Consider the following 14,436-nt stretch of genomic DNA (forward strand, 5'->3'; position numbering starts at 1 on the left):
TCCATCTCCAGGATCATAACTTCTCATTTTTCTTTTAATGTGATTGTAGTTTTATTTCCTTTGTTTATATTTAGCTCCATTTATTTTTGTGAGTGATACGAGGTAGAGAGAAAACTCTCTGCATGTATGTGTGTCATACCACTCTTTTACTTTTTAAGTCAGCTATGTTTACACATAAAAAATGCACATATAATATACAGCCTGAGTTTTGATAGACATATGCACCTTTATAAGCACCATGTTAATTAAGAATTAGAACATTTCCTTCAACCCACAAAGTTCCCTCAAGTTCCTTTCCAGTCCACCTCACCCCACCACTGGCCCCGCACAATTGCTATCTGTTCTATGTCACTATAGGTAAGTTTTGCTTTCTCTTGAATTTCATATAAATGTAATCCATACAATGTATATATATTTTTGGCATATATATTTGCATTCTTCTGCTCAGTATATACTTTTGGAATTCTTCCATGTTCTTGAATGTATCAGTAATGTTTTTCTTTATATTCATAGTTTATTTTTATTTCCATTGTATAAAAATACCAAAATTTATTTATTCATTCACCTGTTGATAAACATTGAGTTGTTTCTAGATTTGACCTATTAAGAATTGAGTATTTATAAACATTGACTAACAATTCTTTGTGTGAACTTGTATTGTCTTTTCTTACGGGTATACTGAGTCATACAGAAAAAAGTAGAATTTCTGGATTGTGTATCAAGTGCGTGCTAAATTGGTTGTACCACACTCCTACCTTATCCACTCCCATTTCCTGGTCGTGTATAAGTAGTTTCATTTGTTTTCAGTTCAGTTCAGTCGCTCAGTCATGTCTGACTCTTTGCAACCCCATGGACTGCAGCACACCAGGCTTCCCTGTCCATCCCCAACTCCCAGAGCTTACTGAAACTCATGTCCATTGAGTCAGTGATGCCATCCAACCATCTCATCCTCTGTCATCCCCTTCTCCTCCCACCTTCAATCTTTCCCATCATCAGAGTCTTTTCTAGTGAGTCAGTTCTTTGTATCAGGTAGCCAAAGTGTTGGGAGTTTCAGCTTCAGCATCAGTCCTTCCAATGAGTATTCAGGACTGATTTCATTTGTTTAACATCTTACATTTGGTATTGTCATTCTTTTTAGTTTCTACCATTTTATTGGGCATTAGCAGTATCTCATTTGGAGAAGGAAATGGCAACCCACTCCAGTGTTCTTGCCTGGAGAATCCCAGGATCGGGGGAGCCTGGTGGGCTGCCGTCTATGGGGTCACACAGAGTCGGACACGACTGAAGTGACTTAGCAGCAGCAGTATCTCATACTGGTTTTAATTTGTATTTCCCTGATGTCTAATGACACTGAACCTCTTTATGAGCTTATTGGCCATTCTTCTTTTTGAAATATTAGTTCAGGTTTTTCACCTTTGCCTTGGGGGGGCGGGGGTGTAGTGATGCCAGAGTTGATAGGTTTCTTTTTTCTTTTTTTCTAATAATGTCTTTGGTCTGATATCAGGATAGTGCTGTCCTTCTTAAAAGGAGCAAGGAATTGTTCCCTTCATCTTTATTTTCTGAAATAGTTTGTGAAATATTAACATTAATTCTTCCTTGTGTGTTTAATATAACTCAACAGTGAAGCTAACTGTACCCCTAGTATTCTCGACTGGAAGATTTAAAATTACAAATTAAATTTATTATTTCTTTATTAAATATAAGGCTATTCAAATTTTCTATTTCTTATGTCAGTTTTGGTAATTTTTTTCTTTTCAGTCAGATTTATTGGCCCAGTGTCATTAATAAGCTATACTTATTCTATAATGTCTGTAAGATCTATAGTAAAGTTCTCTTTCCCCTGCTACTGATTATTTGTAGTTTCTCTTTTTGTTTTCCTTGATCTGTCTAGCTAGTCATTTATCAGTTATATTGTCGGTTCCAAGAACCATCCTTTAGCTGTTTCAGTTTTCTATTTCTTTGATTTTTGCTTTTATTGTGATTATTTTCTTCTTTCTGCCTATTTTGGGTTTTATTTGCTTTTCTTCTGATTTATGAATTTGGAAGCTTAGATCATAGATTGTAAACATTTCTTGTTTTAAGTGTTTAAAACTATCAGTTTCCCTCTAAGCCCTTTTTTAAAATGTATCTCACAAATTGTGATATATTGTGTTTTTATTATCATTCAGTGCAAAATATTTCCCTAATTTCTTCTGTGACTTCTTCTTAGAGCCATGGGTTATTTAGAAGCATGTAGTTTTATTTTCAAGTATCTGAGGATTTTCCAGGGGGGAAATGGCAACCTACTCTGGTATTCTTGCCTAGGAAATTTCATGGACAGAGGAGTCTGATGGGCTACAGTTCAAAGTGATTCAGTTTTATATACATTCATCTTCATATTCTTTTCCATATGGTTTATCATGTGATATTGAATATAGTTCCCTATGCTATACAGTAGGACCTTGTTGTTTATCCATTCTGTTTATAATAGTTTGTATCTGCTAATCCCAAACTCCCAGTCCATCCCTCTCCTGCTCCCTCCCCCTTGGCAACCACAATGCTGTTCTTTATGTCTGTGATTTGGTTCCTGTTTCACAGATAAGTTCATTTGTGTCATGCTTTAGCATTTACATGTAAGTGATATCATATAGTATTTGACAGAGTATTCTTTTTTAAATTTTTATTCATTTGACTGCATCTGGTCTTAGTTGTGGCACATGGGACCTTTGTTTCAACATGCAGTGCTTGGACTCTCTTAATTGTGGTGGGAGTGGGGGGCTAGTAGTTGCAGCACATGGGCTCAGTTGGCTTAGTTGCCATGCAGCATGAGGGATCTTAGTTCCCTGACCAGGGATCGAACCCATGTCCACTGCTTTGCAAGGGGGATTCTGAACCTCTGGACCACCAGGGAAATTTTGAGAATGTATTCTTTATTGGTGACATTTTTAGTTACAAAGATGAGGGCAAGAGAAGGTTGCAGTGGGCTAAAAAGGTATTAAAGGCAGTGATTATATAAACGGAGATTTTATTTTGTGTAGAAGGGAGCAGAGAAATGTGGTGGTGCCAAAAAAAGGTATGATGATATTGCCTGGGGAGTACTTTTTATAAGATGAGGGCATTTTATCATATTTATATGCTGATGAAAGTGATTTTGTTAAAAATAGGAAAAGCAAGCGATAAGTGGGAAAGAAAGAAGGTAATTTTAGGAAATCTTCACAAGAGGAATTGAAATTTGTGCCCAAGAGAAGGCAGTGGCACCCGACTCCAGTACTCTTGCCTGGAAAATCCCATGGACGGAGGAGCCTGGTAGGCTGCAGTCCATGGGGTCACAAAGAGTCGGACATGACCGAGCGACTTCGCTTTCACTTTTCACTTTCATGCATTGGAGAAGGAAATAGCAACCCACTCCAGTGTTCTTGCCTGGAGAATCCCAGGGACGGGGGAGCCTGGTGGCTGCCGTCTATGGGGTCACACAGAGTCGGACACGACTGCAGTGACTTAGCATAACATAGCATAGCATAGAGAATATTTGCCTTGGAGCGCAATTAGAACTTCCCAGCTGGCTCAGAAGGGAAAAAATTCACCTGCAATTCAGGAGGTCCCTGAGTTAGGACGATGCCCTGGAGGACAGCATGGCGACCAACTCCAGTATTGTTGCCTGGAACATCCCATGGACAGAGGAGCCTGGTGGGCTATATAGTGTCCATATGGTCACAAAGAGTTGGACACAACTGAAGTGCCTGAGCATGCACACACAGAGCACAATTATGTCATTCTTTTTCACAGGAGGGAAAGCAGAGTGAATGAGTGTGCTTAGGGATAAGTTGGTAGATTTTCCAGTAATAGTTTGAAGTGAACTAAAGCTTTTGACTACCTTTACTCATATTCAACTGTATGTTTTGAACAATCCCTGGCAGTGTTCTTGGTGCTGTAGATATACCACTGAGCCATTTAGATGGTACCAATAGAATAATTTCTGGCACATAATAGCTATTCGGTAAATGTTTATTGACTGAATTTAGATATATTAATATATACTCAGGTAACTCTGTTTACCTGAGTAAACAATGAAAACAATGGGAACGGTGAGAGACTTTATTTTCTTGGGTTCCAAAATCACTGCAGATGGTGACTACAGCCATGAAATTGAAAGACGCTTGCTCCTTGGAAGAAAAGCTATGACCAACCTAGACAGCATATTAAAAAGCAGAGACATTATTTTACCAACAAAGGCCCACCTAGTCAAAGCTGTGGTTTTCCAGTAGTCATGTATGGGTCAAAGAGTTGGGCCATAAAGAAAGCTGAGCACTGAAGAACTGATGCTTTTCAACTGTGGTATTGGAGAAGACTCTTGAGATTCCCATGGACTGTAGGGATATCCAACCAGTCCATCCTAAAGGAAATCAGTCTTGAATATTCATTGGAAAGACTGATGCTGAAGCACCAGTACTTCAGCCACCTCATGAAAAAAACAGACTCATTAGAAAAGACCCTGATATGGGAAGGATTGAAGCCAGGGGGAGAAGGGGATGACAGAGGATGAGATGGTTGGATGGCATCACCGACTTGATGGACAGTTTGATCAAGCTTCAGGTGTTGGTGATGGACAGGGAAACCTGGCCTGCTACACAGTCCATGGGGTCACAAAGAGTTGGACACGACCAAACTGAACTGAACTGTGTTTAGATTTTTTATTTGTCTGAAACAGCTCAGTTAGCTACTTACTCATTGTTGCTTTGGCTAGGTTGCTTTTATAGGGTTTTGCTTTTTTTTTGGCCCCACCACGGGACATGCTGGATCTTAAGTTCCCTGAACAGGAATCAAACCCTCACATTTTATGATCACATTTTATGTTTGGTATGTGAGGTATCCAAAGAGAAGTTTAGGTCTTTTCAATATGGAAAAGTTGATAGTTATTCTTGTTCATTTGTTCTTCCTAGCTGTGGCATATTACAGTTTTAAGTGTGCTTTGTTAAGATTATATGGATTGTGTTAACTGATTTTAATTCAGCTAATCTTCACCAATGCACAAATGGCTTAAAAGACATATCTGCAGTGAAACTATCAAAAGAAAATAACACACAAATCCTTTTCTGACCAAACAAGTAAATGGCAAAGTTGAGATTGTCCTTCTCCATATATGAGCTCTTTATCTGCCACTGCATAGTAGAAACAAAGATGCCATAAGCAGAAAAAATAAGAAAAAATCCAGATTATCAGCAGTAATTTGACATGCATTTTTATCATTTATCTTGCTTTTGGTGTATATAGCATATACCTTGAGATAGTAACTGATAAAATGATGAAAGCATCATAATTTGTTAGTGACATTTTGAATTATGTGGTATTCAGTACAACCCTTTGGAGAAGGCGATGGCACCCCACTCCAGTACTCTTGCCTGGAAAATCCCATGGATGGAGGAGCCTGGTAGGCTGCAGTCCATGGGGTCACGAAGAGTAGGACACAACTGAGTGACTTCACTTTCACTTTTCACTTTCATGCATTGGAGAAGGAAATGGCAACCCACTCCAGTGTTCTTGCCTGGAGAATCCCAGGGACGGGGGAGCCTGGTGGGCTGCCGTCTATGGGGTCGCACAGAGTCGGACATGACTGAAGCGACTTAATAGCAGCAGCAGCAGTACAACCTTTAACATAAGTCTAATAAAATTTTATTAAAAACTTCTTCTGTTGTTTCTCCCAGTGTTGTCCCTTTGTTTAAAAACTTGGTCTTTTTATTGCAAAGAAAATGACTGAAATCCAGTACAAAGAGAGCACAGAGAAAACAGACTAAAACGCATTCCTTTGTCAGGAAACACTATTGAAACAGATTTAGAAAGCAAAACTAAAGATTTAAGAATCAAGTATTAGAATAAATCATGCAGTGTACAAAGTTAGCTCTATATAGATGAATGAAAGTGTAGGTGCTTCTAGTACTAGTATCAATTTAAGATATTGTTTGCCTCTCTTTTCAGTTAGGTGTGTGTGTGTTAGTCCCTTAGTGGTGTCTGACTCTTTGAGACCCCATGGATTGTAGCCCGCAGGCTCCTCTGTCCATGGAATTCTGCAGGCAAGAATACTGTAGTGAGTTGCCGTTTCCTCCTCCAGGGAATCTTCCCGACCCAGGGATCAAACCTGGGTCTTCTGCATTGCAAGCATATTCTTTACCATCTGAGCTACCAGGCTCCTGGTAACTTCAGTTATAAAATACTTGAAAAGCTATTTTTGTGTGTGTACCACTCAAAGAAAGATATAACAGAGAAAAGTTAAGTCTTAACGTATAGATAATTTCTCCTCCCCCTTCCTTCATGGAGAACTGATGTGGCACTCCCAAATACTTTTTATATTAACCCAGAAGGTCACTGATTATTTGTTTAATGACAGTAAGAGTTGGTGCACTTAAAAGTGATTTAGATACATCCCTGGTGGCTCAGACGGTAAAGCATCTACCTGCAATGACCCAGGTTTAGTCCCTAGGTCAGGAAGATCCCCTGGAGAAGGAAATGGCAACCCACTCCAGTACTCTTGCCTAGAAAATTTCGTGGATGGAGGAGTCTGGTGGGCTACAGTCCATGGGGTTGCAAAGAGTCGGACACAACTGAATGACTTCACTTTCACTTTCCCTTCCTTTCTGTCCCTCCCTCCCTCTTCTCCTTCCCTCCATCCTTCCTTTTTCCCTTTCCCCTCCCTCTCTTTCACATGTAAGTCCCAAATAGATCAGATCTTTTCATACCATATTTAAAATGATAATAATAAATTAAACCCCCAAAAAATAAAATAAAATAATAAATTAAACCCTCTTCTTAGAATAAAAGTGATGTCCTAACAATGAATGAAAAAGTAACTGCCTCAAGTTAGGAAGGCAGTGTTTTAAAAATAATGTCATCACTATGTATTTCCATTGTTATTTATTTATGGCTGCTCTAGGTCTTTGTTGCTGCACACAGACTTTCTCTAGTTGTGGTGCATGGATTTCTCATTATATTGCTGTGGCTTCTCTTTTTGCGGAGCACAGACTCTAGGGTATAGGGGCTTACGTTGCATGTGAAATCTTCCTGGACAAAGGATCAAACCTGGGCCACCTGCATTGGCAGGTGGATTCTTAACCACTGAACCACCAGGGAAATCCTGTATTTTTTATTGTTGTTAAAAACTGTGATGATTGTCATATGTGCAAGCTTTAAAGACTTGGAAACGGAATTTTCTAACTTCAGTGAGTTTTGAACCCATTTCCTAAAAATACTAAACCATAACCTTTTATTTTCTTGAGAAATTGTTTTGTGTCAGTGACCATTGGAAATTTATTAGCTAAATTTCAACAGAAACTTTTGCATATTAATCTGCAAGATTGAAATTTTGGTATCATGATTTAGTCAGTATAGCATCTCTTCCATTTGTCTAGCTGTATCTTTGTGATACCCAGTGGAACAATTATCAAACCAGTTTTAGTGTCAGACTGTACTTTTGTGTGTATGTAAGGAAAGCATTGTTGCCATTGATAAATACAATTTTAAAATTAACTCTATTATTTTATCCGAGCCCTTTAAATTTTTAATATTTTGGTCTTGCATAATATATACTACTTAATAATGCAAATGGCAACCCATTTCAATATTCTTGCCTAGAAAATTCCATGGACAGAGAAGCTTGATGGGCCACAAAAGTCAGGAGCAACTGAGCACACACATATTTGGGATATACAAATGCAAAAATGTCTTAGTGGTGGGGAGTACGTGATCAAAAAAGCTTGGAGACCAGTATCTTTAAGCTGTGGTCATCTCATATTTGCACCACTGAAGTTATCTCCTGACAAAAATATCTACTTCCACTCTAGATTTCTCAAAGCTGTTCTCTACTTAATAGCCAAAGTAATCATCACAGTATGCAGATGTACTTGGATAATTCTTCAGCGTAGTAAACTGCACACACACACACACACACACACAAATCTTTAATATGGTTATAAAAATCAGCTATGTGATTTAGCCTCTCTGGTCCTGAGTTTAATTTCTTAACCCTCTTCCTTCTATACCTTTTCCTCTCATGGGCTGCCTAGAAGTTCTTTATACTAGCTATGCTCTTATTTTTTCTTGCCTTTACACATGCTTTTCTGTCTACCCTGAACACTTATGTTTCTCATTCTTTCCCAGTCTACTTCCTACATATCCTTCAAATTTCCTCCTGAGCAGTACCTACTCAGGAAAGCCTTTGCTCATTTTCTTGGTCAGGGGTGTATGTGTGTATGTGTATCTGTATGTTTGTTTCTCATGTACACATGTATGCACACACACATAATAATAATATAATTGTTATTTTTATATTACTTTATAATACTGTGCAAGCATTTGCCCTTTGTTGTACTTAACACAGTTGCTATTTTATCTTGATTTGCATGAGTAGTTGCAAAAATACTCATTAAGTTCCATGAAGACAAAGGCCATGTCAGTTTTTGCTTATTGTGTTTTTCCAGTACTTAGATATGTGAGTGAATGTGTATCAAGGAGTTTGGGTTTCAGCTTTAGGAAAAAGGAAGAGCCATTGTACGCTCTGTGAAAAATAAGGGAGTATTAATGATATATACTAAGACTTGGACTTTAGAAAGGTCAACTAGAGGCTGCAGGAAGATCCATTAGATGACCATTGTAAATGAAGAAAGGTGAGAACCTACGTCTTTGCAGTACAGATGTAGAGGAGAGGGGGTTGCATATAAGTAGATGGTCTAGACAGAATCCAGTCATATTTGCTTATTTATTTTATAGGTTTTGTGTTTTTTTAGGCCACCTGTGTGGCATATAAGATCTTAATTCCCCGAACAGGGACGAAACTCATGTCCCCTGCATTGGAAACATGGAGTCTTAACCACTGAACCACCAGGGACGTCCCTCCAGTTGCTTTTGGTCACTTAGCTGACTGACTATTGTCAGAGGTGAGAAAAATGAATCAAGAGACTACTTAAAAGCTTAGGTTATTAAACTGTTAGACCATTTACCAGGTAAATGAGTATAAGACAATTAGTCATTCAAGGCTGGGTAGAGAATTCTTTTCATGTAAAAAAATAAATGTTTTGTTTGTCTGTGCTAGGTCATAGTTGAGACATGCAGGATCTAGTTCCCTGACCAGGGATTGAATCCAGACCCCCTATATTGGGGGCGCAGAGTCCTAGCCACTGGACCACCAGGGAAATCCTTCTTTTCATTTTTAATAAGATTCACAGGAATGACCTCTTGGTCACTGATGTATTTAAAGACTTTTTTAGAATAGCTTTGTTGAAATAGAATTCACATATCATGCAAATCACCCATTCAGAGTATACAGTTAAATGGTTTTGAGCATGTTTATAGATATGTGCGGCCATTATAGCAGTGAATTTTAAAACATTTTGGGAAATCTGTGGTGATCCAATGCTTAGGACCCTGCATTTTCACTGACAAGGGCCCGAATTCAATCCCAGGTCTGGGAACTAAGATCCCACAAACCATGTGGCATGGCCAAAAAGAACTTTTTTTTAATGTTTAGAACATTTTTATCACCTCAAAAGGAACCTCCCTACCATTTAGCTATCAACCTTTTTCCTTCTGTTCCCCTCCCAGTCCTACCCAACCAATATGTCCTCTGTATTGATTTCCCCTTTCTGGACATTTCATGTAAATGAAATCATATCATATATTGCATATCTCTTGCAACTGGATTCTTTCTCTTTGCATAATATTCAAGGTTCTTCCACATTGTAGCATGTATCAGTTCCTTCATTCTTTTTTATGGTCAAATAATAATCCATTGTTTAGAGATATATCATTTTGTTTCTACATTCATCACCTGATGGAGGGCTTCCCTAGTGATGCAGGAGATGCAAGAGGTGCAAGTTTGATCCCTGGGGCAGGAAGATCCCCTGGAGAAGGAAATGGCAACCCATTCCAGTATTCTTGCCTGAAGAATCCCAGGGACAGAGGAGCCTGGTGGGCTGCAGTCTACAGAGTCACAAAGAGTCGGACATGACTGAGTGTCTAACACAACAACAGCTGATGGAAATTTGGGTTGTTTTGGGCTTTTGGCTACTATGACTAATACTTCTGTAAACCTTTGGGCACAATTTTTTGTGTGGACATGTTTTCATTTCGCTCGGTTATACCTGGGGCAGAATTGCTGGATCATGTTGTAACTCTAATGTTTAATTATCTGAGGAACTGCCAGAATGCTTTCCAAAACAGCTAGATGTACCATTTAGTATTTCCCATTAGGCTTTCAGTTTCTTCACATTCTTATCAGTACTACGGTTATCTATCTTTTTGATTCTAGTCATCTTAGTGGGTATGAAATGATATCTCATTGTCAATTTGATTTGTATTTCCTCCCAATAACAAATGAAGTCAAACATCTTTTCATATGCTTTCTGGCCACATTTCTTGGGAAAATGTATAGTCAGATCCTTTACCCAGTTTTTTCATTGGGTTACTTGACTTTCAGCATTGAGTTATAACAGCTTTTTATATATTGTAGATACCAGTCTCTTATCAGATATATGATTTGCAAATATTTTCTCCCCAGTTTGTATGTTGTCTTTTCGCTTTCTTGATGGTATCCTTTGAAGCACAAAAGTTCTTAATTTTTATGAAATCCAATTTATCTATTTCTTTCATGTCGTGTGCTTTTGGTGTCATATATAAGAATCCTTTGCCAAATCCAAGGTTATTAAGATTTGGCACTGCATTTTCTTCTAAGAGTTTGTAGTTTTATCTCTTAGATTTAGCTCTTCGATCTATTCCAGGTTGTCTGTGGTAAGGAGCCGACTTCATTCTGTATGACTCTTCACTTGTCCTAGCATCTTTTGTTGAAGAGTATTCTCTCTGTGTTGGATGGTCTTCACACCCTTGTTGAAAATCAGTTGACAGTTGATGTAGGTTTAAAGTATTTTTAAACAGCAAAACTATATTTTAGCTTTGATACTGTTTGGATTTCTCTTTCACAGATAATTCTGTCATTCTTAGAAGATTATACTTTTAAGTAAGCTTTTGAAGAGAATAGGGATGTTTGTGTGATCTTAGTGTACTGCAATGTGTACCACAGACTTAACCTAGAAAAATGTACAACTTGCACTTGTGAAATAGCTGTTCTCGTCTTGAAAGTTGAGTTTGAAAAGTTTCTTTCCTGGACATTTTGGCTTTCTTTTTACTGATGCTTGCTGAGTGCCAGACACAGTGCTAGTATAGGGCTTACAAAGAAGTATGTAAAATGAGTATGGCAAATCTCTTCCTCAGGTTGCTAATTATAAGATATTGAGAGCAGGGAGGGGGAGTAAAATGACATGGGAATAACTGTGAAGGGGTTACTAGTCCATAATAGTGGTATCTTTTGAGTATATATAATTTGCATAACTATTTTCACTTTAATATATCATTATTAGTATTCTTTAAAAAATAACATTTTCTTAAGACCAAGAATTAAATTAGGATATGAGTGCCAAGGATGCTGCTAAAAACAAATGATAAAAGAAAGACTGTTACATAGATTGGTACTTTTCTGTATTAAGCTCTGGGAAGCTCTACTACTGACCATTGAATTGGTGAAGTTGATCAGATGGAATCATTAAATTCTTTTGGTGTGTTTTTTTTTCTTTTATGCATTCTTTTTTTGTTTGTCTTTGTTTTGTTTTTGCTTTTGTCTTTTATGCATTCTTAGTAACTCAACAGAATCTTCCATTGAATTAGTTGGAATTGAGTAGTTTAATGTGAAGTATTTTTCTCTAATGAAACTTTTTGTCTTAATGTCACTGTATAATTTTATGTCTCTTTTTCTCAGGAGTCTCAGCAGTCCAGTTTTGGCCCTGGAGAACAAAGTGAGTATTTCTTTTCCTCTTGGTTTTTATATTAAGCTGTTTATTTCACATTCATTTCTCGTGGTCACATCATATGTTTCTTTAATAATTCTTTTGTGTATCTTATCCCAGTATTTATGATCTGATGATTAGTAATGGGTTGAACTGAATCTTAGCTTAAAAAATGAAGAATTATAAATCACTCTGTATCAAAATAAGCTATTTTTATTAAGTATTTGAACTAATAGTTTAGAGCTCATGAGTTCAATTTGATGGCCACCTCATATCCCCAAGAGCCATTCTATTCTTTCTGGGTCTTTTTCGCTGGGAGGAAAGTCTGATGTCTGCTACAAAATCCCTGTCTACCTCCACTCTCTTGGCCTCAGAAGAACTTGAGGGGAAGAGAGCTTTGGGGAGTTTCATTGTGGTTCCACGAGTTGATGGCTGTATGAATTGGTAGTGGTAAGGTCAGGAACCTTGCAAATGTTGGGACTTCACCATAAAGCTCGCTTAAAAAAAAAAAAAAAAAAAATGTTCTTTTTCCAAGAGCAGTAACTTCTCAGGTATATTTACTCTGGTAATAAGCTATTTAGAGAGATTAAAATGTGGAGCTTTTTTAGTCCTTAGTTTGTTGACTTTAGTGATCTTAAAGCAGAGGTCCATGTTTAAGGTTAACAAATCTTATGTAACTATTTCTTTGTTCTGTCTTAAAGCTACAGATAGGAAAAAAGGACCCAGCATTATAGATACATAGTAAATAACTACCTGTAGGCCAGAAAGTATTCATTTTCTCTTAAAATCTTTTTAAAGTATCTCCTTACCTCTACTCCTCTTCCCCCATTCTCTCTGCCCATAGCTAACTATTGGCAAATGGGACCATAAGCTGCACCTACTCTTTATTACCTGTGTTTTTCACTTAATTTATTTTAGAACTGTCTTTATATCAGTATGGGCTTCCCTGGTGGCTCAGACAGAATCTGCCTGCAAGGCAGGAGACCTGGGTTTTTGATCCCTGGTTGGGAATCAACCAACCAGGTTGATTTGATCCCTGGTTGGGAATCAACCAACCAGGTCAATCAATCAACCAATTGGGATCTTCCCAATCTGGGTTGGGAAGATCCCCTGGAGGAGGGCATGACAACCCACTCCAGTATTCTTGCCTGGTGAATCCCTATGGACAGGGGAGCCTGGTGGGCTAGAGTCCATGGGGTCGCGAAGAGTCGGACACAACTGAGCAACTAACTGTCACTTTTTTTTTTAATATCAGTATAAAGCTCTAGTTCATTCTTTTTAAAAACAAAAATGTGTTATATTGTTGAAACTATCCTAATGTATTTATCTAGTCCCCATAGATGGGCATTGGTTTCCAGTTTTGCTGTTGCAAACCATGCTATAATAAACTGTGTGAGTGTTTATTTGTGTGTATGTATTCCTCCAGATGTAGTGTAAATTCATTTCCTTTTAACTGCTAGGTCAGTGGATATGTGCATTTACAGTATTGGTAAGATAATATCATCAAATTGCCCTCCAGAAAGATTGTATGAATTTACAGTCCTACCAATAACTTGTGACATGCCTGTTTCCACCAATATTTCATATTATGTACATTAAAGTGTTACCAATTTGATGGATGAAGAATTATATCCCATCGTTTTTATTTCTTTGAGGTTATATAGATAGACATTTTAAAATATAAATAGCCATACTGTAGTTGCTGATGTCTGCATTCTTTTTTGCTCCAGAAAGATATAATCCTTCTTCTAAAACTTCAAATGCACACCAGTCTAAATCGTAAGTTTATTGCTTAATAAGTTTAATGTTTGTCTTTTTTTTGCTCAAAATCTAACTTGTAGTATCTGGATATCTAGAACACTTAGAAATATGTGTTTAATCTTTTAAGGCACGGGTAGGCAAACTTTTATGTAAAGGACCACATAGTGAAATATTTTATTAGACTTTAGGGTCCAGATGGTTTCTGTCTCAACTACTCAATTTTGCTGTTGTACCATAAAAGCAGCCAGAGACTATGGGTGTGGTTATGTTCCAGTTAAAACTTTCTTTTTACAAAATAGGCCTAGATTTGGCTTGTGGGGCCATAGTTTACATACCCCTGCTCTATGATTACACTTTTTTCTTATCTTTCAGAAGTGTTTGTGATGCTAGTTTGTTTAAAAAAACAAAAAAACACGTAAAAAAAATACAGGATTCTTCTTAGTAAAACCCTCCATTTGACCACAAAATTTAGAATATTAAAGCAGCATAGTTCATACTGTCCGTGTTGTTTTCCTACTTTTATTTTATAGGTAGACCCAGAAATATGTATCAAAATGTAGTAGAGTGGTATATTGGATGATAAGAAATTCCAACTTACAGAATGAACTTACTACTGAATTCCTGAGACCACAAGTTAATTCAGTAATTGAAACAAAATTCTAAAGAAAGTGAATAACCAGTATAACCACAGTCTGTACTGATAACCTCAGCCTCTTCAGCTGAACATAGTGGGAATTGAGTGAGAATGAAAATACATGAATACAAGAAATTTCACCTGACTGTTGAAGAGTTCAAATTATGTAAATTCCTATTTATTATATTTATTCATGTGCAGAAAACCAATGGGAGCTTACCATATATGTGCAGATTACTT

At 37.4% G+C, this 14,436-nt stretch overlaps 1 protein-coding gene across 3 annotated transcripts in view; it reads left to right on the plus strand.

The window, feature by feature from the left end:
• Positions 1 to 14,436, plus strand: part of AFF4 (AF4/FMR2 family member 4) — an 85,058-nt gene that overhangs the window by 40,953 nt on the left and 29,669 nt on the right. For all 3 annotated transcript variants that reach the window (XM_027546511.1, XM_027546510.1, XM_027546512.1), the window contains 2 exons: positions 11,774 to 11,810; positions 13,532 to 13,580. In XM_027546511.1, coding sequence (XP_027402312.1) covers positions 11,774 to 11,810; positions 13,532 to 13,580 — 86 coding nt within the window. The remainder of the gene's footprint in view (positions 1 to 11,773; positions 11,811 to 13,531; positions 13,581 to 14,436) is intronic.

The sequence above is a fragment of the Bos indicus x Bos taurus genome, chromosome 7, assembly GCF_003369695.1.
Source record: "Bos indicus x Bos taurus breed Angus x Brahman F1 hybrid chromosome 7, Bos_hybrid_MaternalHap_v2.0, whole genome shotgun sequence".
In the NCBI taxonomy this organism is placed as follows: Eukaryota; Metazoa; Chordata; class Mammalia; order Artiodactyla; family Bovidae; genus Bos; species Bos indicus x Bos taurus.